This window comes from Lagopus leucura, unplaced genomic scaffold (assembly GCF_019238085.1).
Source record: "Lagopus leucura isolate 7727_CA_CO unplaced genomic scaffold, USGS_WTPT01 Super-Scaffold_73, whole genome shotgun sequence".
Lineage (NCBI taxonomy): Eukaryota > Metazoa > Chordata > Aves > Galliformes > Phasianidae > Lagopus > Lagopus leucura.
Window position 1 is genome coordinate 18,296,809 of NW_024962252.1, and position 27,609 is coordinate 18,324,417.

Consider the following 27,609-nt stretch of genomic DNA (forward strand, 5'->3'; position numbering starts at 1 on the left):
AAGAAACAATAAATGTCTGCTATATTATAGTAACCAACCCCACCTGCACAATACATACTTTGCTTTTTTGATTCTTTTGAATTGATGCACATTTAGCAATAAAGCAGCATTCATGTTATACGAATAAATAGAGCAACCACTTACAAAACTAAGCAAGTTAATATCTTCTTGAATATTTATGTAGATACAACTGTTCTCTTATGTAAGTATATCACTTGCATTTTAAAATGCTTTTGATAGTTCATTTCTGAAAGAATTTTTTACTAAGAAACCTGAAAACATATTTCATTAATTATCTGCAGTTACGTGCATATAAATTTTTTCCATCACAATTCACAGAATCATTACAGCTGGAAAAGGACTCTAAGATCATCCAGTCCAACTCTCCACCTACCATCAATATTTCCCACCAAACCACATCCCTTAGTTTAACATCTAAATGTTCCTTGAACCCCTCCAGGAACGGTGATTCCACCACCTCTCTGAGCATTCTAGCATCTGTCCACTCTCCTGGTAAAAAAGTAGTTCCTAATGTCCAACCTGAATCTCTCTAGGACAACTTGAAGCCATTCCCTCTAGTCCTATCCCTAGTTACATGATAGAAGAGGCCAACTCCCACCTCACCACAACCTCCCTTCCAGTAGTTATAGAAAGCAATAAGGTCTCCCCTGAGCCTCCTCCAGACTCAACAATCCCAGCTCCCCCCGCCACTCCTCATAAGCCTTGTGCTCCAATTTAATTAAATTCCCACGATTTAAGTGAATAAATGTCAGTACTTCTATGAATTTAGGAAGTTAGCATTGCTGAAAGCAGCCTGTTAGCACTGACTTATGCAGCGCACATTCAGTGCCTATATGTAACACCAGTGCTTGGAGGACGTAATCATCAGGACTTGCCACATGCCTGAATGAAAGAATTACCATGTTTTAGCAGGTAATCTGACACAGCAGGAGTAGGTCAAGAAGAAAGTAGGATCTGAGGGGAAGCTTCAGAATCCCAGGGGTGAGCTGCACATGATTCTAACCTAATGGTCTTCACAGATTCTGTAATTGGGGCTAATATGTGATCCTATGTATTGTCTCAGTATAGAAACGTTAGAAACACTAGAAATCTTCGTAAGAACTCTACTTACTAGATAATTCTAGTTTCTTTTTAAAAATGAAGATGAATTTTGAAGAGAATCGTTTGAAACAAAATGACATTCTGATAGTAAATACTTAACTTCCTAATTTATTCAGTTCAGTTTGCATGAGAGTGGGAGGCAGACTTTTGAATAATTCAGTGGTGACAAACGTCTGTGTGAAGAAAAAGATGAGGAATGTGAGTAAATGGCAAGGAGGAAAAAAAGAAATCTCTCAATTCTAAGAAAAGGAATCTCTCAAAGGTGTGAGAATGGCAAACTCAGTGACATACTGTAAAAGGTCACTAAAGGGCTGTATGATTAGTGCTACTGAAAATTAGAATATAGTTCCCTAGCAGAGGATACACAAAATACAATAATGATACAACACTGGAGCTGAGCTGGGAAAAAAGATTTCTATTGTTTGACTATCAGTATACGCACACCTATGTCCATCACTAAAGAAATTCTTTTTTATGTAATTTACTATGTGTAGCTACTACATGAAAGAACTCACTTGCAGAACCTCTAGTGTTAGCCTCTACTGATAAGGACATTCAAAATACTCTTTTCTACTTTCTGTTACAGTGCATTTTCATTACAATTAAAAACATTTTTTTTAATTGTGTATTCTTTTAAATTTCCACAGAAAGGGAAAGCATACTTGAAAGAAGGTGCTCAGACCATACACAGTAACACTACATATATAGTCAGGAAATAGATTTGAATACCACAGACAAACAAAAAAAGAGTTAGGCATTATACAGAGATAAGCAGTTTCTATCTGAACCTGATGGGAAGACAAAGGCATGTAATGTGCAACCTACAAAAAAATGAACAAAACAAATACACATCATTACAGCTCTATAATGAATACAGAAAGCATAAAAGAAACATCTGCTACGTAGCCTGGTTTCTGTAAATCTTTACAGTCAACAAGAAGCCAAGAGGAAAGCAGTACCTTTGCGATGATTGGGATTGCATCTGCACTTGAATTTGCACTTTTCATGCAAGGCACGTCTTTAAAAAGGTGTATTTTGCAAGTGCAATCTCCTCCACATAGATACAAACAGGCAACTTGCAGATTTGCAAATGTATCTGAGGAAGCAGGTATTAACTTCTTGAAATCAATAGCACGCTATATATTGATCACTTTAGACACCTACAAATGCAGAAGACATAGCTATAGCCACCTAACAACCCGAAAAAGCAGTCACAATCTGTAGCAGCTGCTTTCCAACAGCAGCATCAGCAAACAGTAGGCTGAGCTGCACTAAGCAGGAGCACAGAACTATCTGCAGCGTTAGAGAGACTTGCAGTGGTTAACTCTCAGCTGCTCTGTTCCAGAGAGAATGACTGTTGCTTTAGTTTGTATGTCCTGCAACACAATACAGATGATTAAAAGTAATTAATTATGTTTTAATTATGTATTTCTCATCGTATATAATTTATAATTTCAGCTCCAATTGAACTCCAGCTCATGATCTCAAAAATTGTTCTCATAATTAATTTCTTACTAGATAAAGAAATTACACGTGCAGTAGTCAGTGGCAGGTGAAGATGTATGGCTGCTCCCAGAGGGTTGCAGAGATGCAACTACCTGATGTATGCTAAAGAATTGCTGCTTCCTCTTCATGTGAAAATTCATGCAAGTCAGATGCTTACAGCTGGCTCCACATAAAGACAACAAAAAAACCTGCTAGAGAAAAATGCGGTTCTGGATTTACCTAACAAATGAGGGGAAAATGCAGGAGGAACTTTTGTAGCCACACTGAACTGAGAAGGACCATGGTGATCATAGAGCGTGACAGCAAGCATAATGTAGAGCAACCCAAAAGATTTCTGTTTCTACCATACACCGAAGAAACACAAAACAGTCCCCAGCACAGCACAGTAGACCTCAGTCTTAGCAGGAAGGCCCATGAAGCCACAGTATGCTCCAGAGAGAGCAGAAAACAAAAGATCTCAAAAAAGATAACCTGTATGAAGATTTTAAATAGATCTAAAATGACTATGAAGATGATATTGCCAGCACTGCTGGATCTCATTTTAGTTCTCCATTTTGCAGTGGAACTGTTTTCAGCTCTAAAGGCCACCCTGCTGTACATAGTGATGACTTCTGACTTACAGTGTATAGTGATATTAAATTGGGGTTTTTATAACGCATAAGGTATGCTTATAGTTAGCTTTAAATAATTAAAAGGGAAAAGAGCATATACTTCTGATTACTTACATATCATCCATAAATTGTAAATCTTGTCTATTTTTATGGAATGTAGCTTTACAGAATATCCTGTCACACATCAAAGAAAAAAATTCACTACAGTGCTTCAATGCTTTTAAGAGTTTAAGAAAAACAACAACAAAAAAGGGAATAGAATTGAAAAATAAATACTGCTCCAAAAGTAATGCCTTTTATTTATTTCCATGGAAACTGCAACAGATGTAGAGAGCATAATAACATGCTTTGATAGAACAAATTCTCATCTACAAAATACTATTTTTCAATATGGTCACCATCCATTATCACCCACCATGAACAAGTGCCTTCATGCCATGCTTGTAAAAATCTGAACCAGCAAAAGTGACCTGCTGTCACTGATGCCACTGCTGAAACACACCACCACCACCTCACTGTGCTCACATCTACTGTTTGGACTCTATAAATGTTCAGCAAATGTCAATGAATGTCAATGAGTGCCATTTTTTCCTCACGGAGGAATTCAGTTCCACACCTTTGTTTCATATGCACTTCCATGCCAGATGACATTTTTCAGACAGTCCCTCTGCTGCCATCTGTCACACAGCAACAAAATGTAATGGAATATTTGCATGAATGTTTAATCTCTACTGCCGTATCACCAACATCCACTTCTAATGTCATGGGCCAAAATAATAAAATAGGGGGCATTACTTTCAGAGCAACTTCTGTATTATTGTTCTGTTTGCAGAATGCTTTAGAGAGGAAACCTTGAAAAAAGAGAGAAAGGTTTAAAAATGAGCCTAAATCCAAGCTCTTTACAACGTAAGGATGTATTTCACAGATTTCTTAACACATAACTCCCCATTTAAACATTCTTTGTTCCTTTAAACTTAGTCAAGTGTCTAGCCTGTGATCCTCTGACTCTGGATAGGCTGAATAGCATAGAAAGATAAGGTTCTAGAATTTCAGTTAATGTTTTAAGATTGCTTCCAATACTTACAGGAAAGCAACACCCACTAGTAAAATTTGTTGAATGAAATTTCAGTGCAACTTCAGAGGAAAGAAGTGGAAGCAGAGGTACAAAGAACAGGAGAAGAAAATGCCTAACGCTAGAAATTAATTTATGGAACTGGTCATTAAAAGTAAGGTTTTGAATTTTTTTTCCATTGTTTAAACAATGGCAAGCAAGATCTAAAGGCATAGGTAACACGGTCAGGAATCCCCAATAACTGTGTATACATTTGTACACAATAAGTCTGGATGGAGAGCACAAACTAGGCTTTCTAACCCACTGCTTTCAGTAAAAAAGATATTAACATTATTAAAAATCAACTGAATTTAAAAAAAAACAAAAACATTTGCCTATCAGAATAGTAGTCTGGCAGCAACGAACTTCTGCTTGCTTCAAGAGGCACAAAAGTAAGCTCATAGTTGAAAGTACTGACCCAGAAGTACAGATACTGCATTCTCCATTCTAACATCAAGTATAGTCAAATGTTTGTATTTCAATAAATACCCTTAGTTTTGTCCTACCCAATGCTCTGGCTATAAACACAGTCTGTTGATTCGAGGGAGTAAATAAGGTGATATTGAGCAACTGATAATCTGTACTACTAATGATTACTTGAAAATGGTATTTCTGTTTCCTTGCTGCACAGAGTTCATATGCTTTTTGTTCTATAGACTGCATGGGTTATATTGCACACCAAGTATATATAGTTACCTTAAATTGTTTCTGGACAGTGGAATTAATTACTTGTTACTCACTTTTGAATTAAGAAATAACATTCACGACTTGCCCACAGTGTCATTTGTAAAGTGTTAATATAAAGCTAGGGAAAAGCATTAAAGCTTCTCTACAACTCTCTCTCTCTATATATATATGCATATAATATATATATTTAACTTCCTTGACTTATTTGTGCTGTGTAATTACTATGTATTTCCTCAAAACATTAACAAGCAACAACTCACTCTTACAAGAATGATAAGTACAATGTATGCAACTCTATCACCCCATGATTAATAGAGTCTCTTCAATTCATGAAGTTGAATGTCAGACCGAGCTGAAAAATGTGCATCATCTTCCATGTATTTATTCCAAAGACTACTGAAGCCGCTCTACACTGCTACAAATGGATATAATAACAACCACATTTCACTGTTTTCCGAATTAACAAAAGATATATGTCAAATGATGACCTTAAACTTCCTGTGTTGGAAATTTCATTTAAAACTTGATAAATATACTGGATGCCAGAATAACAGAGTAATAACAATTCACATGTAATCTACTACATCTTCTAACCACACTCTGAAAAAAAGAAAGTTTCCAAATAGAATTAGAAGTTTCCAAATAACCATTGGCTTTCTGTATTCTGGGGAGAAAAACTGCACAATAGCTTTTTTCCTTGTTCACCTTTTTTATCCTCTCTCTAGAATGAGAAACTAACTTTTCATTTAAGACCACCACACTCTACTTAGTCATGCTGCAAAGTTAATTAAGAACTGTTGGCAGTACTATCACTGCTGTTTCTCTGCAAGTTCCAGTGAATGTTCCTTCTTTTACGTGGGAAAACCATTCAGGATGTGTCAGTGAGTAGTATCCCACCAAAACAAAGTGTCTCATTCTCCCTAGAAGATACATGACAGAGTAATAACGCACATTAGAGAAAAAGTTTAATTGAAAATTGCCTGAAGACCAAAAGAGACAGTTAATACTACAGTATCTCCCGAGTTCTACACTTGCTGTTTTTCATTATAAGCCATCGTGCTGGCTGATAAACCTCCAACTTTATCTTAGCTTGTTTCTTGAGTAAGTAGCAGACTCCAGAGACCAAGTAATGTTAAAATGAATAAAAGTAAAGTTGTACATTATCAAATCAGATCCTGTATTTTTTCACCATTCAAACCCTGAAAGAATATTTGATATTTCTGACATATCTGTAAAATATAGGTACATTACTGACTGAAATAGACTGGATTTTCTTAGTTTAAAAAGTATGACAGAGACAATTGTTCAGAAAATGAAAAAGGTATGCTGATGGAAGAAAAAATCAATTTTAATTTACTTATTCATGCTAGAGATTGTATTTTTCAACAGATTTCAAGTTATTCAAGGTACAAGAATAAAGGCCTTGCTACTACAGCTATTTTTTTCCAAGCTGAAATTAACCACTGAAGAGAAGATGTTGATGATAAGCTCAAACAGTAACTTAATGTGCGTGACTTCGGGAAAGCAGAATATGCAGATATTTATCAAACACAGCAGAATCTACAGTAATTATTATTATTATTATTTTTTTTTTTTTACTTTCCTTTATGTAAGTGAATGACTTAAAAAAAGAAGAAGAAAAAAAAGAAAAAGAAAAGGAAAAAACCTATGTTTGTTAATCCTATCAGTAGTCCCACTGTCTTCAGTAAAACTAACTAGAGGATCACAGAATCATAGAATGGCCTGGGTTGAAAAGCACCACAATGATCATCGAGTTTCAACCCCCCTGCTATGTGCAGGGTCTCCTGTCACTTGACCAGGCTGCCCAGAGCCACATCCAGCCTGGCCTTGAATGCCTCCAGGGATGGGGCATCCACAACCTCCTTGAGCAACTTGTTCCAGTGCACTATCACCCTATGAGTGAAAAACTTCCTCCTAATAGCTAACCTAAATCTTCCATCTTAGTTTAAAACCATTCCCCCTTGTCCTGTCACTATCCACCTTTGTAAACAGCCATTCCCCCTCCTGTTGACATGCTTCCTTCAAATACTGAAATCCTAAAATCCTAACATTGGCTTTATACTTTTAATCTCGAGCTGCCATACCAATACATAAGAACTAGTTATTTTAATGTCACTTCAGAATTCAATGTTTTTTCAGAGATCTCATTTTGCCAAAGTAAGAAGTAAACTTTGCTATGACAAACTTCTCATAATTTACTTGCCTCTGCATTGTATGACATAAATGTAGTCTTTGTTTACAAATAGATGCCTACAGGGTTACTATTTCTTATACTAACATTATGTATTACAAATCTGACATGATAAATGAAACAGAAGTTTTTGAATGCTAGATATCCAAATATCAGTAAAAATACAAATAGTTCAGATGTAATCAATACGTGTAAAAAACAGAAGTGCAGTGATGAATGTAGTACATCTGATTATGTTCTGCTGGCAAAAGAATCTCTGATTTAGTGGAAAAGACTTCCTTTGTTGCTCAGAGTACCTCAAAGCTGACTAGTCTATACAGTCTATGCATCTATTTTTGTACAACCTTTTTGCTCACAGCAGCATTACACTGACAGCACTTAACCTAGCACATTTAAAAACAACAGCAACAAAAACCTACCTGAAACTGCAATATCTAACTCACTACTATGTGAGAAGTGAAGACTAAAAGAGTATTCCTCCTACATGAAGTTAATAGCAACTAACAGAACAAACTGAGCCCAGAGAACCATTGGTGCCACAACACAGTAATCTGAATCACAAAAGATCTCTAAAATGCTCTCAGTTTATTCAAGCCTGGTTGTAGCAGTTGTAATATGGTTAATCCACGATTGTTAAACACCTGAACTAAGTTCTTCTACACTCCATCACTTTATCCCTGTCATCCTACACGAGGAAAGTATCTTCTCTAAGCAAAACTGTGTTTTATTTCCTCCCTATCACAAGACAAATATAGGCCTTCCTAAAGATAAGATAGGGAGCTGATGACAATCCAGCTTTCCAGGGGTAACGCCATTTGATTCTACAATAAAAACTAGGGAGCATATATCATTCAGAAAAAAGAACCTATCCTACTGTAAAACCATATAGATTGGTGTGATTAGAGTTCTTCTCACGAAGATGCTAGTATAATTTATGCAGCATTTATATATAGTCTCTACAAAATGCATTCTGCAAATCATACCTGCTTTAAGTAACATGTATTTGGTTTTCAGTATCTTTTATCATATTGTAAGAAAGGCAATTTAATTAAAAGCAACAGTATTACATTCTTTTGTAGTTTTATAAAATATAGGTATTCTTTATAATGTGTGTAAGTATCATTACTTTCCATTTATAAAAGAAAAAGAAAACAGAATAGGGAGGGACAGCACAATGTGGGAAAGAAAAGAAAAACCACATTACAAGAGTATTGCAATTTTCTGAGAATATTTACTGTAATTACTGTACACAATTTCGTTTAAAATTACTGGAATATATTTTTTATTTTACTGTATAACAGAAAGCAGCATTTTAAGAAAAAATGAAATGTTTTCCTACTGACATGACTTTCTGTAATTGCTACATCGAAAGTCAGTCATCTGCATGTGATAAATATAGCTTCCCGGAAATTTGCGGTAGTCCCTGAGTGTGCTCTCTGCTATTTGTAAAGAATCATAGAACGGCCCAAATTCGAAAGGACCTCAAGGATCATGAAGCTCCAACCCCCCTGCCACATGCAGGGCCACCAACCTCCATATCTAATATAAGACCAGGCTGCCCAGGGCCCCATCCAACCCGGCCTTGAACACCTCCAGGGATGGGGCATCCACAACCTCTCTGGGCAGCCTGTTCCAGCACCTCACCACTCTCTCTGTGAAGAACTTCCCCCTGACATCCAACCTACATCTTCCCTCCCTCAACTTAAAACTATTTCCCCTTGCCCTGCTGTTATCTACCCTTTCAAAGAGTTGACCTTCCTGTTTATAGGCTTCCTTTACATACTGTAAGGCTGCAAAGAGGTCACCTTGCAGCCTCCTCTGAAGTGATGTGGAGTGTATTCTAAGTCATGTGGCCACTTTGTCCCTCCAGCTGGCATGAAGTAAAAACTGGCAGACTTTAAGAAAAGCCACTCTTCCAAAAGAAGTAAATCAATTACTTCAATTACATGTTGATTAAGACGTGTATGGTCTATGGCAGAAAAAATATTGCTTCAAGTCAAAATAGATTGCTTAGTTGGTTCATGGCGAAGCACCAAATATTTAAATTCCAGCTGATGACACTATCCAACAGCCTGAGATACAGGATCCATTTCAGTGGCTGTCTTGTGAGGGAAGATGGTATGAAAACACGAGTATTAATAACCCCCCATCTGGACCTCTGCAACTGAATATAAGTTTCTGATCTTTCTTGGAACATTTGCATAATTTGTTCTCCACTTATGCCCATTTTCCAAATACATAGAATGGTATTTCGGAGATTTTTTGTGTTGTACAAAAATACTGAAAAAAAAAGGTGGATCTATGATGTATTGCCTTAAGAACATGTGCAAACACCAGGGAACAAAGCCTTTGCTCTCAAGGTATAAGAAGTGACAAGCAAACAGAGCTAGCACCTTCAAAAGAATATCTCTATAAAAACAACTGATTCAGAAAGCCTTTTCCAGTGGCTTCCAATGCTTTTGATCCACTTCTATAATTGGCTGATACTTTCAAGAGTAGAGAAATTACCTTTTCCTCAGATTGTTTAATTTCATCCAACCTTAGAGCTGAAATTGTCTGCTTTCTAGCCAAAAAAGACAAGCTGGTGCATTTAGGAAATCTTTTTACACGTGAACGTTCAGGATGAAATGAATTGCCCTGCCTATTTGAGTCTTTCTTCATTAGGTAAGCTTCCAGCCTCACAAGGATGTAGTAGCATTTTAACCCAGCTCATCTACAACAAATACAAATGCTCTGGATTTACTGAGCAAAAGATACTTCCCTCTAATCCCTCTATGTATATCATAGAGTTTGTAGATACGTGATTTTGGGGGGGATGGAGGGGACATAACTGAGATGGGATCACTTCAAGCAGTAAATGCTCTCCTCAGAAATATTTCCAGGACCTCATCCCCCACAGTAACAGATAGATGTGGATACCATTCCCACAATATAAGAAAACAAGGAAACATTTTCCATCTGTTAAGTACTTAGAAATTTAGCTGTTGATACCAAGAGGGAGTCAAACCCTCTCTTTTGTGAGTGTAAATCCATGCATCCTTCAGATCACAGATAAAAATCTTTGTAGATCAGGAAACTGAATGCACTGTCCACAGCAGTCAAGAGTTAGCTTATCCCTCTTTTTACAGGATGGAATGTTTTACACAGGAACATGAGGAATGTTAATGCTGTTTGTGCACATCAAAAGGTTTTCCATTAAGATCTTGCATTTAACACAATCCTTCCCAAAACTGCGCCCCTCAAGCAGAGCTTTGGCTTCTTGGCACAAATGAGCCTTTAACATCTGATGCAAAGGATAGCTCAAGTCAGGGATGACATTACATCTCTGCTCCACATTTTTTGTGCCTTCTGGCTTTCATTTACTCAAATCTTAATTGTTTACAATTATTTGCAATGTCATTGTGTTTGTGGAATAAAATCAGATGATTTTATGAACCACCATTCATTTCTTACACTCGCCCTGTCCATCTTTCCTCCTCTCCCTTTTTTTCCCTCTCCGACTGGACTGCAGGAACTTATTCCAGTGGAAATCTGACAAGCATGAAAGGGAAATGCATTTGCAGAAATTCTTATAGTTTCCAAAAAGCTTAAATGATCAATCACTTTACTCAGTGATAAATTCAAAGTCAGACTGTTATCACAGAAATGACTTCTGAATCTTGTTCCCCAGAACATATTATCTTTCTCTGTGGTACCAGTTAATTCATCTCTTATTATCTTATTTGCAGCTGAAAACTTGTACATATAGATACCTTATGTTATTAGTATTCATTTTCTTGTCTGAATAAACAAGCATTTTGAGATTACAATACTCTTGATACATCAAAAGTACAAATAAAAAACTCGTATTTTATTTAAATATGGACTTGTTACACTTGTTACTTTGCTACACTAAATATGTGCTATGAAAAGTGATTTGTTGGACTGTTTTCTCTTGCCAGTTGTTATAGACAAGTAACCAATTCTCTTCAACTACTCATACAATAAGCTCTTTTTACACTGGAATCTCTTTCATTAGTTCACACCTCCCTAAATTGAATGCTGCTTTTTGATAGTGGGAGAAACAAGCAACTTACATTCTTGATTTCCTTGGACCATATGCCAGGTATCTGTATAGAGTGACATTTTTTAGTAACATTTTCCTGGACAAAATAAAGAGTACCTCTGAGAATGCAACAACTTTGGCACTTTTGGCCATACCTAAACTACCTCTAATTTCATTTTCTATTTAATGCCAACAATAAAGGTACAAAAGCACTGAAGTTGACTTGAGCTACTCTGCCTAATCAGAAATCTGCATCTGCAGTTGCTTAATTAATCAGTCCTTATTGAACTGTAATCCATTGCAGCTAGATTATTTTTGTTGGCTTTGTGTTTGCAATTACTTTGTGTTGGCTGCAAATGGGCAAGTTGATTGCCCCGTCATCATTCCTTTCCTAACTTCGATACTCCTTATTTGGACCACAAAGAAAATCTTGGCACTTTCACTCGAGCATAGATTGATGTCAACTTGCTTACTAGGCAGACAAATCCTGCACTGTAAAGCGCAGATGCACACCTATCTGTGCCCCTGCAGGCAAACCCTGAAGGCAAAACAGACAAATGAGTCAATGAAATTGAACTGTGAGGCTGATCCTAAGCACAACTACCAAAACATGTCTTTTCACAGAGACAAGGCGTGGTACAGTGACTAATACCCAAGACAAAAACAAAAACTCCTCCAAAACCATGGAAATATCCCCTTCTACTAAGGGCATAATTACTGGAGGATTTGTAGAGATTTCCCTGCATCCTATTCTTCACATATATCCATGCGATAACACATTTTTTGTTCCCATTGCTTTACAGACTATTTCAAGAAAAAAGAAAAAAAAAGGGGGTGGGGAGGAGGGATGACATTATCTGAAAAATAGAAAGCATTGTTTTCCACTTTTTTCCCCATCATCTATTCCTAGTGATAATAGGCTATTATCACTAATGATATTACAAACAAAATGCTGTTAAGTGCTCTAAAAGTCATCTTGCCTTTTTCTGCTAGTATGATTTCTGCAAACTCAAAAAAAAATGACAAATATAGCTATGCCTGAAAGAAATAAATCATCTATTGTTGCAGAGGCTGAAAGAATACTAAAACGTGATCCATACCAGCTCTAAGCTAATTATAGTGACACTACTCATGCCTTCAGAATTCTGTTAGCGTCAGCACTTACTTAACAAACCCCCTAATTTCAGGGGTTTATAACTATGCCCTACATAACTTAGCTGCTTTAATGGGAATGTGCAACACAGCAGTCAATAGCTCCAGCATTGACATTTTCTAGAAAGTGGCTTCAATTTTACTTTGAAATTTTCTAACCCTTCTGTTACATGGTATAAGCTCCAAGCAACTTGTGATGAAATTAAACATTTTACACAGTAATGGTCTACAATGCAAGGCTCATATAATACAAGGCTCATAAAATATTTGATATTCTTGCATTTAAAAGTGAAACGTAAAAATTTTGCAAACTTTGAAGATACATGTTGCTGTATTTACAAATCATCTTCAATATCCTCATATCCAGACACGAAGTTAAGGACTTCTATGAAAGAATTAAGGCTTCTGCGAAAAAAATATCCACTAATATGATTAATAAAAGACTTTTATGAACACTGGATATGAAACAAAGCTTTGAAAAAATAGTCATATGTCAGTTTCATATGTCAACATGATCATCTAGAAAAAATCTGATATGCTTTCTGGTGGAAATCGGCAGATTCACACTTCAGTCAATTATTTTAAGCATCGGAGAAAATTCACTGAAAGTATTTGAGAATGCAGACTCTCAAGTCTGAAAACTAGCAAAGCAAAATGTACCGCCTCGCATCATGTTGGGATAGGACATAAAACATCATAAAATTATACTAGATCCACTTTTGCCCTGCATTAAAACTAGGAGACTAGAGTAACTTGTACATAAGTGAGTAATTGAGCTAGTTTTACAGCTTAGTTCTGTTAATAATTTTATTTCTTCCAAAGTGCATTCTCAATCAAAAAATCAACAGTTAAAAGAAAGGTGATAAGGAGCAACCCTAAAGGGTTTCTTTCCTTTACCCAATCTGAAGCAACATAAGCAATACATTAGAAAAAAAAAAAAAAAAAAAGAAAAAGAGATGGAATAGGTGCCTTGCCAGAAAAAGCAGTAAACTTCTCCTCTTTCAGAAACAAGAGCTTTTTGGTACTGACAACTTGGTTTCCCAATAAACAAGGGAGGAATAGCTCATTCAAAACTAAATTCTGTTAAATTCTAATAAACAGGTTCATTATCATTACTGAATGATACTTTATACCTTGTAACATTTTTCTTTTGATGTTTCATTAAGCATTGTTCTAGTCTAACAATTTTCCTTAGTTAAAAATAAATGGCTGAAGACGACTAATTTCTCTATTGATGAGTTGACATAAACAATAAACATTTTATCTCATCAGATACTAGATGGTCTATAAACTTGGAAACCAGTTATTAGTGAGCGAATGGTGTGTAATCGTGCTCTGTATGCTACACAGCACCATACTATTTCATACAGAAATAGTATTTATTAGTGATAGTATTTGCCTTGGCATTGCCGATTCGTTGCAATAGGAAACGTTGCATTTGTTGATAATAAGGTTATAAGCTCAGTGGAGGTAGGTGGAAACATCTTTGCTATATGCCTCACCTATTCTAAATACAGGCTGTTGGAACTCCTCCTTTAGAAAACAGAAACAAAACAAAAACCCAGCACTGTTAACTGCAGAATTTATTGGGAAAAAAAATAATAATAATAGTAAGGCAGAAAGGTAAGCTTTGCCTCAGTGTAGCATTTTCCTTTCCCAGTTCCAAGCCATAGAAACACAACAGTTCCTGAATAACACTGTGGTTCTTTCTACTCCTTCCATTCTATGAGTGGAATGGAAAGAATCTCATATAAAATTTCATCCTATAGTCTCCTATCTTATCAAAATTACAAGACTAACATTTGTTTTTTTCCTGTGCACTGTGCAAGTGACAAAGCAGTGAAACACGCTGCCCAGAAAGGCTGTGGAGTCTCCTCCTCTAAAAGCTATCTGGATGTGGCCCTGGGCACTCAGTTCTTGGTTGGATCAGACAGACCCAGAAGTCCCTGAAAACCTCAGCCATTCTCTGGTGCTTTGACATCAGTTTCTCCAAATATTTTACTCTATTTAATAGCTGATGGTAATGGAATAAAAGAACATGAGAAAGACTTCCTGTTCCACTAAACAGAATATGTGACTTTAAGTGCTACCTAGAAAGCATATTTACAACTTAACTTACATAACTTAAAACTGAATTCAAGTATCAACCTTAAAGATGGAAATAGTTCTGACTCATAGAGAAGAAATAATCTATTATTTCTAATCTATAAGAGCTATTCAAAATAAAGGCATGTATTTATGTAAACAGACTCTCATTTTCACAGAATCACAGAATCACAGAATTGTAGGGGTTGGAAGGGACCTCCAGAGATCATCAAGTCCAACCCCCCTGCCAAAGCAGGTTCCCTACAGCAGGTCGCACAGGTAGGCGTCCAGGCAGGTCTTGAACATCTCCAGAGAAGGAGACTCCACCACCTCCCTGGGCAGCCTGTTCCAGTGCTCCGTCACCCTCACTGTAAAGAAGTTCTTGCGCATGTTTGTGCGGAACTTCCTATGCTCCAGTTTCCAGCCGTTTCCCCTTGTCCTGTCTCCACTCACCACTGAAAAGAGTCCGGCCTCGCCATTCTGCCCCCCACACCTCAGATATTTATAGACCTGGATCAGGTCCCCTCTCAATCTCCTTTTCTCAAGGCTGAACAGACCCAGTTCACTCAGCCTTTCCTCATAGGAGAGATGCTCCAGGCCCTTCACCATCTTCGTGGCCCTCCGCTGGACTCTTTCTAAGAGATCCTTGTCTTTTTTGCACTGGGGAGCCCAGAACTGGATGCAGTACTCCAGATGAGGTCTTACCAGGGCAGAGTAGAGGGGGAGGATCACCTCCCTCGACCTGCTGGACACGCTCTTTTTAATGCACCCCAGTAAGCCATTGGCCTTTTTGGCCACAAGGGCACACTGCTGGCTCATGGCCAACCTGTCATCCATCAGGACACCCAGGTCCCTTTCCGCAGAGATAACAAGATAACATCAAATTCAAGGCATTATTTCTAACAGTTCAATGTAGTAAAGACTGAAGACTACATTATAGAACATTGTGGGGTCTAAAAATATTGCCATGGACAAATACTCCTAAATCTTGGCACCATAAAGCATGCAGAAAAAATTTCTTTAATACACATCACACCATGGCAGCATCAACATCAGTAATTTGATCCACAGCGTCCACATTATTCCATTTTCAAGGAATGCTTAACTTTAATATACATAATTTACTGTAAATAAATGAAACTAAGGCAAATGTGTTCACAAGAGACAGGGGAAAACTATTTTGAAAAAAAAAAAAAAAAAAAAAAAAAGATAATGTATATAAAAAGAACCAGTTTATCATAAAGTATTTTCTATTACTCTACAAATTTAAGATATTTAATGTTAAAAGTACTCATGGAACTGGTAACTCATCCTCTTAAAAGCTAGACAAAAAAAAAAAGGAAATGACAAGGCCATCCATAACTGAATACAGTAGGTGATCATTTCGACCAATTCACATTATTAGCTTAGTTCTGGCCCTAGTGAGATCAACAGTGTTTTGATAAATCTTGTCCTAAATCATAGCTTGCCTTGTCCTTCTCCCAGAGCACAGGCCAATCTGTAAAATGAATGTAAAAACAACTTTACTAGATCTGATTCATTGCATTTAAAGATAATACTTAATTTTTGCTGCTTGCTTTTTTTGTCCTTAGACAGCAATAAAGATTGGAAGTGAGAAAATAAAATTCCATTTCCTATAACAGATCACCAACAGATCTGCTGAACTGCCCTCAATTTCCAAAAGCTGAATCCACTGAAAACACTGAATTTGCACACACAATACTGAAGAGAGATGTCAGTCCAAAAATATCAATTAATATAAATAGCAGGAATAGCACAGGAAGAAACAAACAACGGTGCTCTAGTTGCAAACAAAGTCCCAAATATTCTTACTTGTTAGTGAGGCACATCTGTTCATAAAAACAGTAAGGCACAGTCTGCATATCATTAATGTGAACTTATCCTCATGATTATAACTGCCTCTTAACACAGTCTGAATTCCTGCCAACACTCAAACTTAATTTATGCAAGAGGTGTCAGGAATCATATTTATTTTTAAGAAGGTTTTGATAAACAAGGGTTTTGATAGTTTAGCAGTCTACAGAACCTCTGCTCCTACTGGTGAGTAAGCTACAGATTGTTCGTATTCTATCCATAAGGATTGATTCATGGAAAAAATGGAGAAGACTGCAGTAACGAAGATTGTGAGGAGACCTCACTGGCTTTTTTCAGTACTTAAGAGGTGATTATAAGAAAACTAGGGAGAGGCTTTACTGGGGAGTATAGCAATAGAACTTTTTTGTAGTGACAGAACATTTGGTTTTAAACTAGAAGAGGGTAGACTTATATTAGATGTTAGGAGGAAACTCTTTACTCAGAGGCTGGAATAGGTTGCTCAGAGAAGCTATGGATGCCCCATCCCTGGAGGTGTTCAAGGCCACGCTGGAGGAGTCTCTGGGCAGACTGATCTGGTGAGTGGCAGCCCTGCCCATGGAAGGTGGTTGGAATTAGATGGGGTTTAAGGTCCCTTCCTAAGCTATTCTATGATTATATGATTGGATGTAAGAAAACAGTAAAACCTAGAGACTGAATATATTTGGATATTAAAAAAAAAAAGGAAATGAATCCTGTTAATAATTAACAATCACGTTATCAAAGATGAAAAAAAAGTTCTTAATTATTTAATATTGGAAAAATTACAAACAAGTTACACAAAAATGTTACTGCCACTTTAACTGTTGCTAAAAGTTTATATAGCCACAGATGGTTAACTGAAACAAAGAGAGGTAAAACTCTGTCACACTGTCTAGAATAGCAAGGAACAATTTTATTAAGCAATTTCTAAGGAGATCTGTACTGAGCAAATTTTTTTCCCCTTGACAGAGGTTAGCTAATGTAGTGGGGGCTGACATCAACATTAATGTTCTGAAAACAAGTCACTAGCAAAAACAGGAACCTATTTAAGTCAAGCTATTTTGTGTACTCTGAAGAAATTTGCAAGACAGACAGAGGTCCTCGAAATACTAAAGCAGTGCTCATCCCTGACAGAAAAATAAAAACAGACGGATGAAAGGTCGCAAATAAGCGAGACAGAAAGGAAAACTGTGTACATGACATTTTATCCATGCATTTTACTGAAAGTATTCTTCCAAATTTTCCAAATGCCTTTTATAATTATATGCATGACAGAAGATTCTTATTTTGATTTTTGAGTACAGTCAAATACTGAAAAATTGTACTGAATAATAGAGTTACATCACTCAAAAGAAAACTCTGGTGCTGTGGATTGAGTTTTGAAAGATTCTATCTTCTGCGAGATATTGAGAAAAATAAAAAGGAAGATACTGTTTACTCTTCTCTGCTCAAGTCTTCACAATATATTTCACTTTTCGTAATTATTTCATAATTAATTGGATAGCTCATACAGAAATTATTTGAAGCAAACACTTTGTTTACAAGAAGCTGAACTCTTTGTTTGGTGATAAATTGTAATTTTCTAAAATATTTTCTGTATAACAAGTGAATCCAGAAATCAAACACTTAATGAAGGCACCAAATACTACTAAATTCCAGACTAAGTACAGAACATAAACATTTTTTTTCCTCTCTGTTACTCTTTATGCTGTATGAATCAAAGGTTATGGGTGACTAATACATTAAATATTAAAATCAAAATGAATATGAAAATTAAAATTAAGGCCAATTTTTTTTTTTTAAAGGAACTTGAATCTTCTCCCACATCCCATCAATATAAAGTGATAAGAATAAAGTGATATTCTATTGTAAACCTGCCTGTTTATTTCATCATGAGCTGGCAGAGCTTTGAACACATAGGGTGAAAGCATCTTTAGTTAAACAACTATTCATAGCACCAACTTAAGTGAATCATACTTCATCTAAACTAATAACTTTCTGCCTTGAATTATTCAGGTTTCTCTTCAAAGAATTCATTTGAAAAAATTAGCAAGCATGACTTACTTAGTTTAGAATCAATCTAAATTCTAGCATCCTTTTATAGGCTTTTCTTGTTTTGCATAGGTAAAAAATGCAGGTAAAAGTTAAATATTCCCTTTCTGTAGTTAGTTAGTCACTTAGTTCCATTTATTTTTATTAAAAATACAGATCCCCTTACACACCAACAAGGCCCTCGTTTCATTGGAACAATAAAAACAGAGTTTGAAGCCCTGGCTACTCACTGAACTTCCAGCCCAGGTACCATTCTCCAAATTTTTGTAATTTTCTTGACCAACCATCGGTCACATCACTATTTCTTCCTGAACAAGAAGCAAAACATACAAATCTATATTTAAATTTACTTTATGCAGATTTATTACTGTGCTTACTGCTTTTTTTTTTAAATTATCCCTTTGTCCACACCTTCAGTAAAAATAACGAACAAAGGGAGCCATCAGCTAGACACTGAAATTCAGCTCAGCTGAAGCCAACCGCATAAGGAGCAATATTTCTCCAAAAATCAACATCACTTTAAATTAACTCACACTGGCCAAGCTTCCAAACAAAAACTTCCATACTACATGCCACACAAAACTAAGGTTTTAAACATGGTATTAAATTATTAAACTGTAGGAATAAACAAATTTGCAGATCAAGTTGTACAAGCTCGCAAGTATGTTTTCCATAAAGTAACTGGATTACATTCATAAGAACAGAAAACCAAATGACTGGTAGCTAAATAACAAAAATCTGTATCAAGGAATTGCTGAGTGTGATCAGAAATATTTAGGTGTACTAAGCTTCTTTAGTCATATGCCATTTGAAACCACACACTTGGATGAATTTAACTTAGGAGAACAATAAATGACCAGACCAAATAGATAACTGATCTAAAGAGAGAAAAATACATATTTGAAAATACTGGTAGACAACTGAAAATAATGGTAGACAACTGAATTATCCTGAGTTCTTTTTTTTCTCTTTGCTTAATCATTTTTATCACAAAATAGTCTACAGTTTGTTTCATACTTAAAAATAATTCACAAATTCATGCCAAGAGAAAAATGACAGATCATGATTTCTCAAAAGCCTTTGTAGACAGAAATAAAATAAACAAATTACATCAAAATCATTGGAAAATTAGCATTTGTTTAGCAGAAGATGTCTATATAGGTAACTACTTGCCAGAGAATCTAGCTCAGACTGGCTCCCCATGCTCACTCTTAGCCATTCTTTTAATGTAGTAATGAACCGTTTGGGTTTTTTTTGTTGTTGTTTGTTTTGCTTTGTCTTTAAGTTCAGTTATTTCACCTTCTTCTTTCTTATCTCCTATTATATATTTATCTTCCTCGCCATTTTCACATGTAATGAAACATACTGCACATACAGTAATTCAATTCGTGAACTGAACTTTGTCTTATCTTCCAGACTGTTTGCTCCTCTCCATCTCAGTCATGACTATCTCCTTTTCCACTTTCTCCTCATTAATGAGTCTTTCTCCTACTGATACTATGACTACAGTTCCTCTTTACTCTTTATGCCAAACAGCAACATCAGAACTTTTGTTTCTATATATGAAATAACAGTGAAAGAATGAAAAGAAAGTAAATTATTTCAATCTGGGGGGAGAGGAATATTCACAGAACTGCCACTGCTATAAGTCTCTAAATTAATCCAGTTTTTTTTGTTTCTTTGGGTTTTTTTTTGAGGGGGTTGGTTGTACATTTTTAATGTAGTATTGATACACAATAAAACACAGTCATTAATCAATTAGAATAATGGCTGATTAATCAGATACAGTGGAAAATTCAGAATTCAGCTCAGACTTCTTTTCATCCCAAGAAATTTCTGTTATTCTTATTTAGACAGTCTCTTGCTTGTAATTTTAATCTGATCTACACAGCTTATAAAGGGGAAGGACACATTTAAAATACATATGAAAAAGAAATGCTTCAAGTTACTGAATAGCATTTAACTTCATTTAATGAATTACATCCTTGACAGAATTGCAAAATGACTGGTCAAATGTTGATGGCTGCTTTACAGCCGTTACATGGACAAGACTTGCATTAATATATTCTGCCATTCAAATTATTTACAATCCCTTCAGGATCCCTGAAAACAAACAAAATAATCCCATTAACTTCTGCTAAATTTATTAGAACAAGGAAAATTATAAAACCAGCTTTCTAATCCTGCAAATAGCTATTTCATCCAAGGTCTGATTTGAATGCTATGTAAGAAAGTTTTTAGTGGAGAGATCCACTCTTAAGAGTAATCTATATTCAAGATACTGTATTTCGTTGTGCAAACCACCTGTGGATTCTGTTTTAATATCATAGAGATCAAAATACTTTACAAGATTTCAGCTGAACAAAGACATTTAATTTCAAGAGTAGTGTCATGTGACATGTTACGTACCACATAAACAGTTTACATTTGATAAAGAAATGTGACCAGTACAATCATTCTAGGAACTTTCATAAGATAGCTAAAACAAAGAATAAAGAATCTGGAATTAAACTAAATTTGCCATTTTTATTAAGATTAGCTTAACTTTCTTCACCAAAAACATTCACCCTAAAGAGGGACATCAGCAGTCTTTCAAGGCAGTAAGGGGTTTGATTCTATTATTTTTTTCCTCGAAGTGATAGTTAAGCCTCCAGAATGAAGTCATCAGAAGCTGGGAAGCTCAGCTGAAGATAGCCAATTTCTCAGACAGACTATTGCCAGATAACTGGGCTGCTGCCTCTGTGACGGGAAGAGGCTTAATTACCCTGCTAAGAGGCTGCGGCTTGCAGTTTGCAACTCTGCATCATGGAAACCATTCTAAGAAAAAACAACCTATATAGGCTTACGTTCCTTCATATTGAACCGTAGTGGCTTTATGAGTTAATGAGTGCACCCTGGAACACCTCTGTTGTAATTTTTTCTTCATAAGATCATAGGATTTCAACAGTGACTTCCATGATAATAACGAAGGTATAAATTATATTTGTTTAGATGCTTTAACCCAAAGCCCTTATAGGAAAGGGAGACTCTAATCCCAAGGTGTTGGCTTGCAAATAAAAAAGCTGTACATCAAATTTCTAAATTGTGGCTTCTATTTTTCAGCAACAAGATAATCTGATTTCTCTTTCTTTCCTCTAAGAAATAACTCACTCTTTTTCCACATTTGATTTACTGGATGTATGACATACAAGTGATTAATGGTAAATTTTTTATGAACAACCCTGCACAAGCTTTATATTGAACAGTTAAAAAAAAAGTTGAAAGATGGAGAAGTCAGTAATAAATATTCTTCTGAGCATTTTTGTTGGTCTGTATTAGATGGAATGCTTATATAAAAAACTGAATGACAGTATGAGACAGGAAAAAGAGAAAGATATTATACTCCTGTTTCTGAAAGAATTTTGAGGTTATTAAAAATATCTGCTGCACTGAGGAGCATGTAAAAAGGAAAATAAGAAAGACATCTTTAACAGATCTGGTAACTTAAGAGATAACCCTGTTGCTAATAACAGGCTTTGATTCTATTTTTCTGTTGTCTGCAACAGCAATTTCACAAATCAAACTGTAGACACTTGAATAGAGACAATTTTATAATACTTATTCTGCAATTTCAAGAGTGGTTTAAGTACTAAAAGCCTTCTGTGTTCAATTTAATTCTCTCTTAAACCTTAAAATGCTGCCTCTGCTTCTAAAGCTGTCACAAAAGGGATCTATCCCCACTGCAATGTAACATAGACAGCATCCTAAACCTCCAGACCAAGGACTCCTTGAGCAATTTGCATTGTTTCATGTGTAGCCATAGTAAAAACAAATGTTAAAGGAATGATATTGTTCCTAAAAAGACTAAACAGGTTGTAAATAATTTGAAACAACTTTTCTTTTTAACTGGTCGGATTTTTTTTATTTTTTTTTTTTTTTCAAAATTTGTACACTCTTAGACAATTCCTCCCGATTAACACATCCCGCTCATCAAGCACTGTCCAGCAAAGCTCATCAACGAAGAATAAATTAATAATTTAAACTGATGTTCTTTCAAATATAAGCACCTCTCAGACTGAACTATTTGTAAAGCAAAAGTATGATTAGCTGCTCTTATACCATGCTTTGCTAAATATATAAAATTAATGTCTTTTTTCACCCAATTTTTACTGTTTGTGGATGTTTATAAAGCAATCTCCAGCAACCACTAAGTACTAATTTTGACTGTCCTTATGTTTACAACTCATCAAGAAAGGACAAGACACTAGACTACAGCAATCAGCAGCTTGATACAAATTTCAAATCTAATCCTTGAAGGATGGCAGGAAACCTGCAGTTCTGAGAATTATTCCATTCTGAACATAAAACTTTGCTAGAAAATCAACTATAGAAACTTTCAAAGAGTGCATTTTGCATTACTGAAAGATTTTCATTTCCACTGCACTGTTGTGGGGTTTTTTTGTTTAACAGCTCAAAACTTGAGGAAATACTTTATATATTTTAATACTTGTAACAAGTTAATTAAAGTAAATTTAGTTTAACGTAATAATATTCAGGGAATATATTGGATAGATTATTGCAGTTGTCTTTCAAGTAGTTTGTCTTTCTGCTATCTTCATAAAATAATTATTACATTATCGTTACAGCACTATTATATTCTTATTAAGAACTTCAGGTCACCTATCGCATTTATACAAAATACTACAAATCCAGGCAAAGTACATCAAGCTAAGCAGCAAGAAAGTAATTCCCTAAAGCACTGCATGCACTTCTAAGATCTTTACAATTTAGATGATTGCATTGTCTCAGTTTTTTATTCACTAGTCAGGAGATAAATGACAGCTAGAATAACTGATTTTTTTTTTTTTTTAACACCTTTCATTTTATTTGATAGACTTTTTACCCATAGTAATTTATTCCTATCACTGATGAAAATATAAAGCAAAAGCCTGAGAGTACAATCATGGCTAATGTTGAGCCAAAGAAAGAAAAAAACACTGTAGAGATAAATGGAGATGTCTACCATTTCAGTTTGAATGCCATTACAACAAGTGATTAGGTAAAATAAAAAGCTGTATTAATAAAACTATGTTTTGTTTTCTTCATGCACACATATTTTCTTGTAAAGATATGAAATGATTTACATTTCACGTAAAAGGATGAGAAATTAAAAAAAACTTCAGACAAACAGTTTAATTTGAGGTTCTTTTGCAAAGAGAACTTTTTTTTTTGTATCAATCGTAACAGTGAGAACAAAACAACATAGGAGCAAAGTATATTTTATAAAAGGCACAGACATTCTCAAATTCATAGCTTGCAGAAGTCTTGCTATTTTCTTTTACAACTTCACACTGCACAAAAAATCCCCTAATTCATATAAAAAGATGCAGCACACATAAATTAACATTTTAGATTTACTGAATACTGGTTTTTTATTATTATTAGAATATTTATTATTAGAATATTTTTTCCTGAACTGGTTCTATCTTTTCTAAAACTACAGTATCTTGTCATTATAAAAAAAAAAAAAAAAGGCTTCCATGAGAAAACAATTCAGTGTTTTTCCTTAGGACCACCTCCAAAACCCAACCTAAAGTAAAAAAAAAAAAAAAAAAAAAAAATTCAAATTTCATAGCTTTTCTGAGAAATCCTCAGACAGAACTTAGATCATTCAGTATCTTATAACAGATACATTCAGACAGAAGCATTATTTCTAATTATTCAAATATTTTGAAGCCTGCACAATCAGAGACAATAAAAAATTATTAAATGCACGGCTTTTTCTCTAATCTATTGAGAAAGATTTTATAAGTGCTAGACTATATTTACAGTACCTTTGGGTATTGTTTGACAGGGATCAGAACTCTCTCTGACAACTTTATGTTCTTGTTGCTGATAACATCAAGGTATTTCTTTTCCTCATCTTCCTTCTTTCCTTCAGAACCCTGAAATTTTTCAATTTCTGAAAACAATAGAAAAAGAAAGCAATCAGTGACATCTGTCATTCTCAGAAACTTTAAACTTCTATATCATAATATAGATTTTGCACTCACATGACATGCACTATTAATTTTGAAAAAACCTGGACTATCACCAGTGTTAAGAGGCATAGGTGGTAGCTCACAGTTTGTACTATGATTCATTCTTTTCCAGCTGAAACTGACTCCAAATGATCACAGTAGGAACAGGAAAAGATGAAGCTTATGATTCAAGCAATCAATGTTTTAAAGAGGATCACATCATCACAGCTTGATAATATTTTGTAAATGTAACGTGCCAGAATTAGCCAAAGCTTCAAAGGCTAAACTTAAGGAAGAGTACTAAAGCACTAAAGAATTATTTTGAAGTTGTTCAAAGTAAATTAAGAAATAACTCTTGTACGAAACAATTTTTCACTGAAGGACTGCAAAAGTAATAATTATACATGATAATAACGATAATGTATAGAACATTTAACAGGATTTACAAAAGCAGCTCCAAAATATACTCAAGATTAGATAGTTTTGAGTGCTTTCACACAAACTTTTTAATTTTTGAAGCCCTTTAAGCTTCAAAAAGGAGAAGAACATCAATCAAATTTACCACCCTGCAAAGAATATTGAATGTGGTATTGTAGTTCTCTATAGTATGGGTGTTATAAAAAACTGCATTTGCAGCAGTGTCATTATTGACAAGAAGGAAATGGCAATGCTTACAATGAGTTAATTAGATGACTTAAAGGGACAGCTGTGAGCCTAAGAAACATGCATTTTCATGGCCAACAGAGCAGGCACAGGAATTAGAAACACACTGACAGCAGTGTGTAACACACATAAAAGCTTATTTTATTTAACATCATAAGAAGTAGTTAAAACAATGTAAATTCCAATGATTCACAAAGATTGTTATTCCTTTCAAGTAAGACTGGTGGGAAAAGGAGCTTTGGCAGAAGACAGTGTGATAAAATAATCACTGGACCAAGACAAAACATATTAATTTTCTCTATTTAACTAAAGTTGTTCTCTATTCTGTATACTCCTTGTCATTCCATGACTAAGATCATGATAGACGGTGTAGGATTCTATCGTGAAAAAATGAGGACCAGGATCATGTGCTTACTCCAGGTGGAGGTTTCATCACTTAAAAATTGTGATTTGCCATCCAGCTGTGAAACTTCTGGTCACATATAACACACATTGGAAAAAGATAACACATCTTTACACTTCAGAACTTCAGGTTTATTTTCATGAATTCAAGCAATTTCTGTTTACCAAAATACATGGTTAGTATAGGATTTTGAGAGCAATAACAAATGAAGATCCAGAAGCATCAGCATTCTCCAGCAAGAATAAAAACAAGGAACCCAACAGAACGTTTTCAAGAACACTCATCCTAGGCAGAAACAGAAAAAGCAGCATTCTTTGAAAAGAACGTTCACGTATTTTCCACCCACTTTTGCTCCGAGCTAACTGAATTAAGCAGGGTGACAGATAACTATTCAATTACCTCCTACAGTATCTGTCAATCCCCCAGCACACTTCATTCTCTTCTTTCATCTCTAACAGTTCTGTCGCACTTTCTTCTGTATAATACACATGTATCTTATCTCTCTTAATTGAAAGACAACGTGAATATCACAGCTATGCAAAACAGCTCACAACTACGAAAGTGTCAGAGACTAAAGGCATTTCTAACAGCTTTTAGAGATATTTTTTTTATTCCCATGAAAATTGATCTTCCGCTCTCCATATCTCGAGCTGCAAAATTCTGGAAGAGGTGTCACTCTGTTCTGTTTTTGAAGGAAATAACTTTTTTTTTCTTCTCCTTTTTCTCACTGATTTGGCATAATAGAATAATAGAACTAGAATAGCTGACTGAGTCGTTCTTACTTTTTCAAAACTACTTGCTTTAATCTTCAGAGCTCCAATAAAAAAACGTTGATTATAGTTCACTCCAACATGCTTGACACCTATTGCAAAACTTTCATGATGAATATAGTTTTTCCATTAAAATTAGGCTGCTCACAGTAAAAACATTCTTTTGCTACACTTAGAGTCATGTCAAAACTCATCAAAAAATAATGTGCTTCTTGTCAGCCTGTCCAACCTACCAAAAAATGAAATCTACACATCCCTTTCTCTGCTGTCAACATTTGCCACCCACTGAAAGGATTTCTGAAAGCCTACCTTGCATCTTACCTATGGGGATTCCTCTATTTGCAGCAGTAGCATTATTTCAGTAAAGAAGCATGACCTGTTGTTACAAGGTCTTGCCTTTTAAAAAATGATCTGTCTCCATTAATGGGAGTGATTCCATAACAAGAATTTCACCAGCCTCTTGTCTGCATACAGTAATACACAGAGCAGCATTACATAACACTCTGAGAAGTACACATTTTCATCATTTGCTTCCAGTTTGGTGAATGGAACAATGTTTGTACTGAAAGAGAAAGAATATGCCAGTAAAAAACAGCAAGTCCAAAATCACTGACATCTTCATCTTTAAAAGAGTTTGTCTTAATAAAAATCACACACTTGGAACCTCTAATGCCTACAATATTGTTAAAATTGCACAACATCCCAAAGTATTTTTAAAATAGTAAATACTGAAAATACACATGAAGGCTACCTAAGCTGTTTCAGTTGTAATTGAAAGCAGAGCTACTGAGTTTTTGGGGAGAAAAAAAAAACCAGATGATTTAACAATACAATTGAACAAATTACAGTGAAGTTAATCTGTAAGAATAGAAAATCTCTAAGAGATTTCCTGTTGCTAAAAGGAAATCTAAATTCCCAAAAGACTGGCTAATTAAAAGTAAATAGTTTTGTGGCTAGCAAAAAAGGTGAAGGGTTATCAAGACAGCACAACCAGCCAGAGCCTCTGAAAATTACCCATTGGCTCACTGCATTCACCCAGAACTACATGCACCTGTTGGAAACATTCCTCCACTGTAGTTACACATATTCATTCACTGACACAGCTTGTAGGAATGACTCAGCAAAATCCTACAAGTGTAATAGCACTTATATATCTGTCAAATTTGCTTGAACTTGCCCAAAATATTTAAGTGTTATTGCAGTCAAAGACAGAATGGAGAAGATAGCATAAATCCTATATCCTTAAGAAGTTTCTTAATAAAAGGTAGTGATATAGAGAAGTTAAGCATCTATAGACAATCCAAACTGATTAAATCCAAAGATAATTATCATGAAAC

The 27,609-nt window shown here is 35.3% G+C and overlaps 1 protein-coding gene across 2 annotated transcripts in view; it reads right to left on the minus strand.

Moving 5' to 3' along the window:
- The window catches only part of KHDRBS2 (KH RNA binding domain containing, signal transduction associated 2), a 320,519-nt gene that overhangs the window by 238,232 nt on the left and 54,678 nt on the right, over nucleotides 1-27,609 (minus strand). For both annotated transcript variants that reach the window (XR_006181714.1, XM_042888016.1), the window contains exon 2: nucleotides 24,251-24,378. Coding sequence is in view for 1 of the 2 variants with exons in the window: in XM_042888016.1 (XP_042743950.1) it covers nucleotides 24,251-24,378 (128 nt within the window). In the remaining variant the exon portion in view is untranslated. The remainder of the gene's footprint in view (nucleotides 1-24,250; nucleotides 24,379-27,609) is intronic.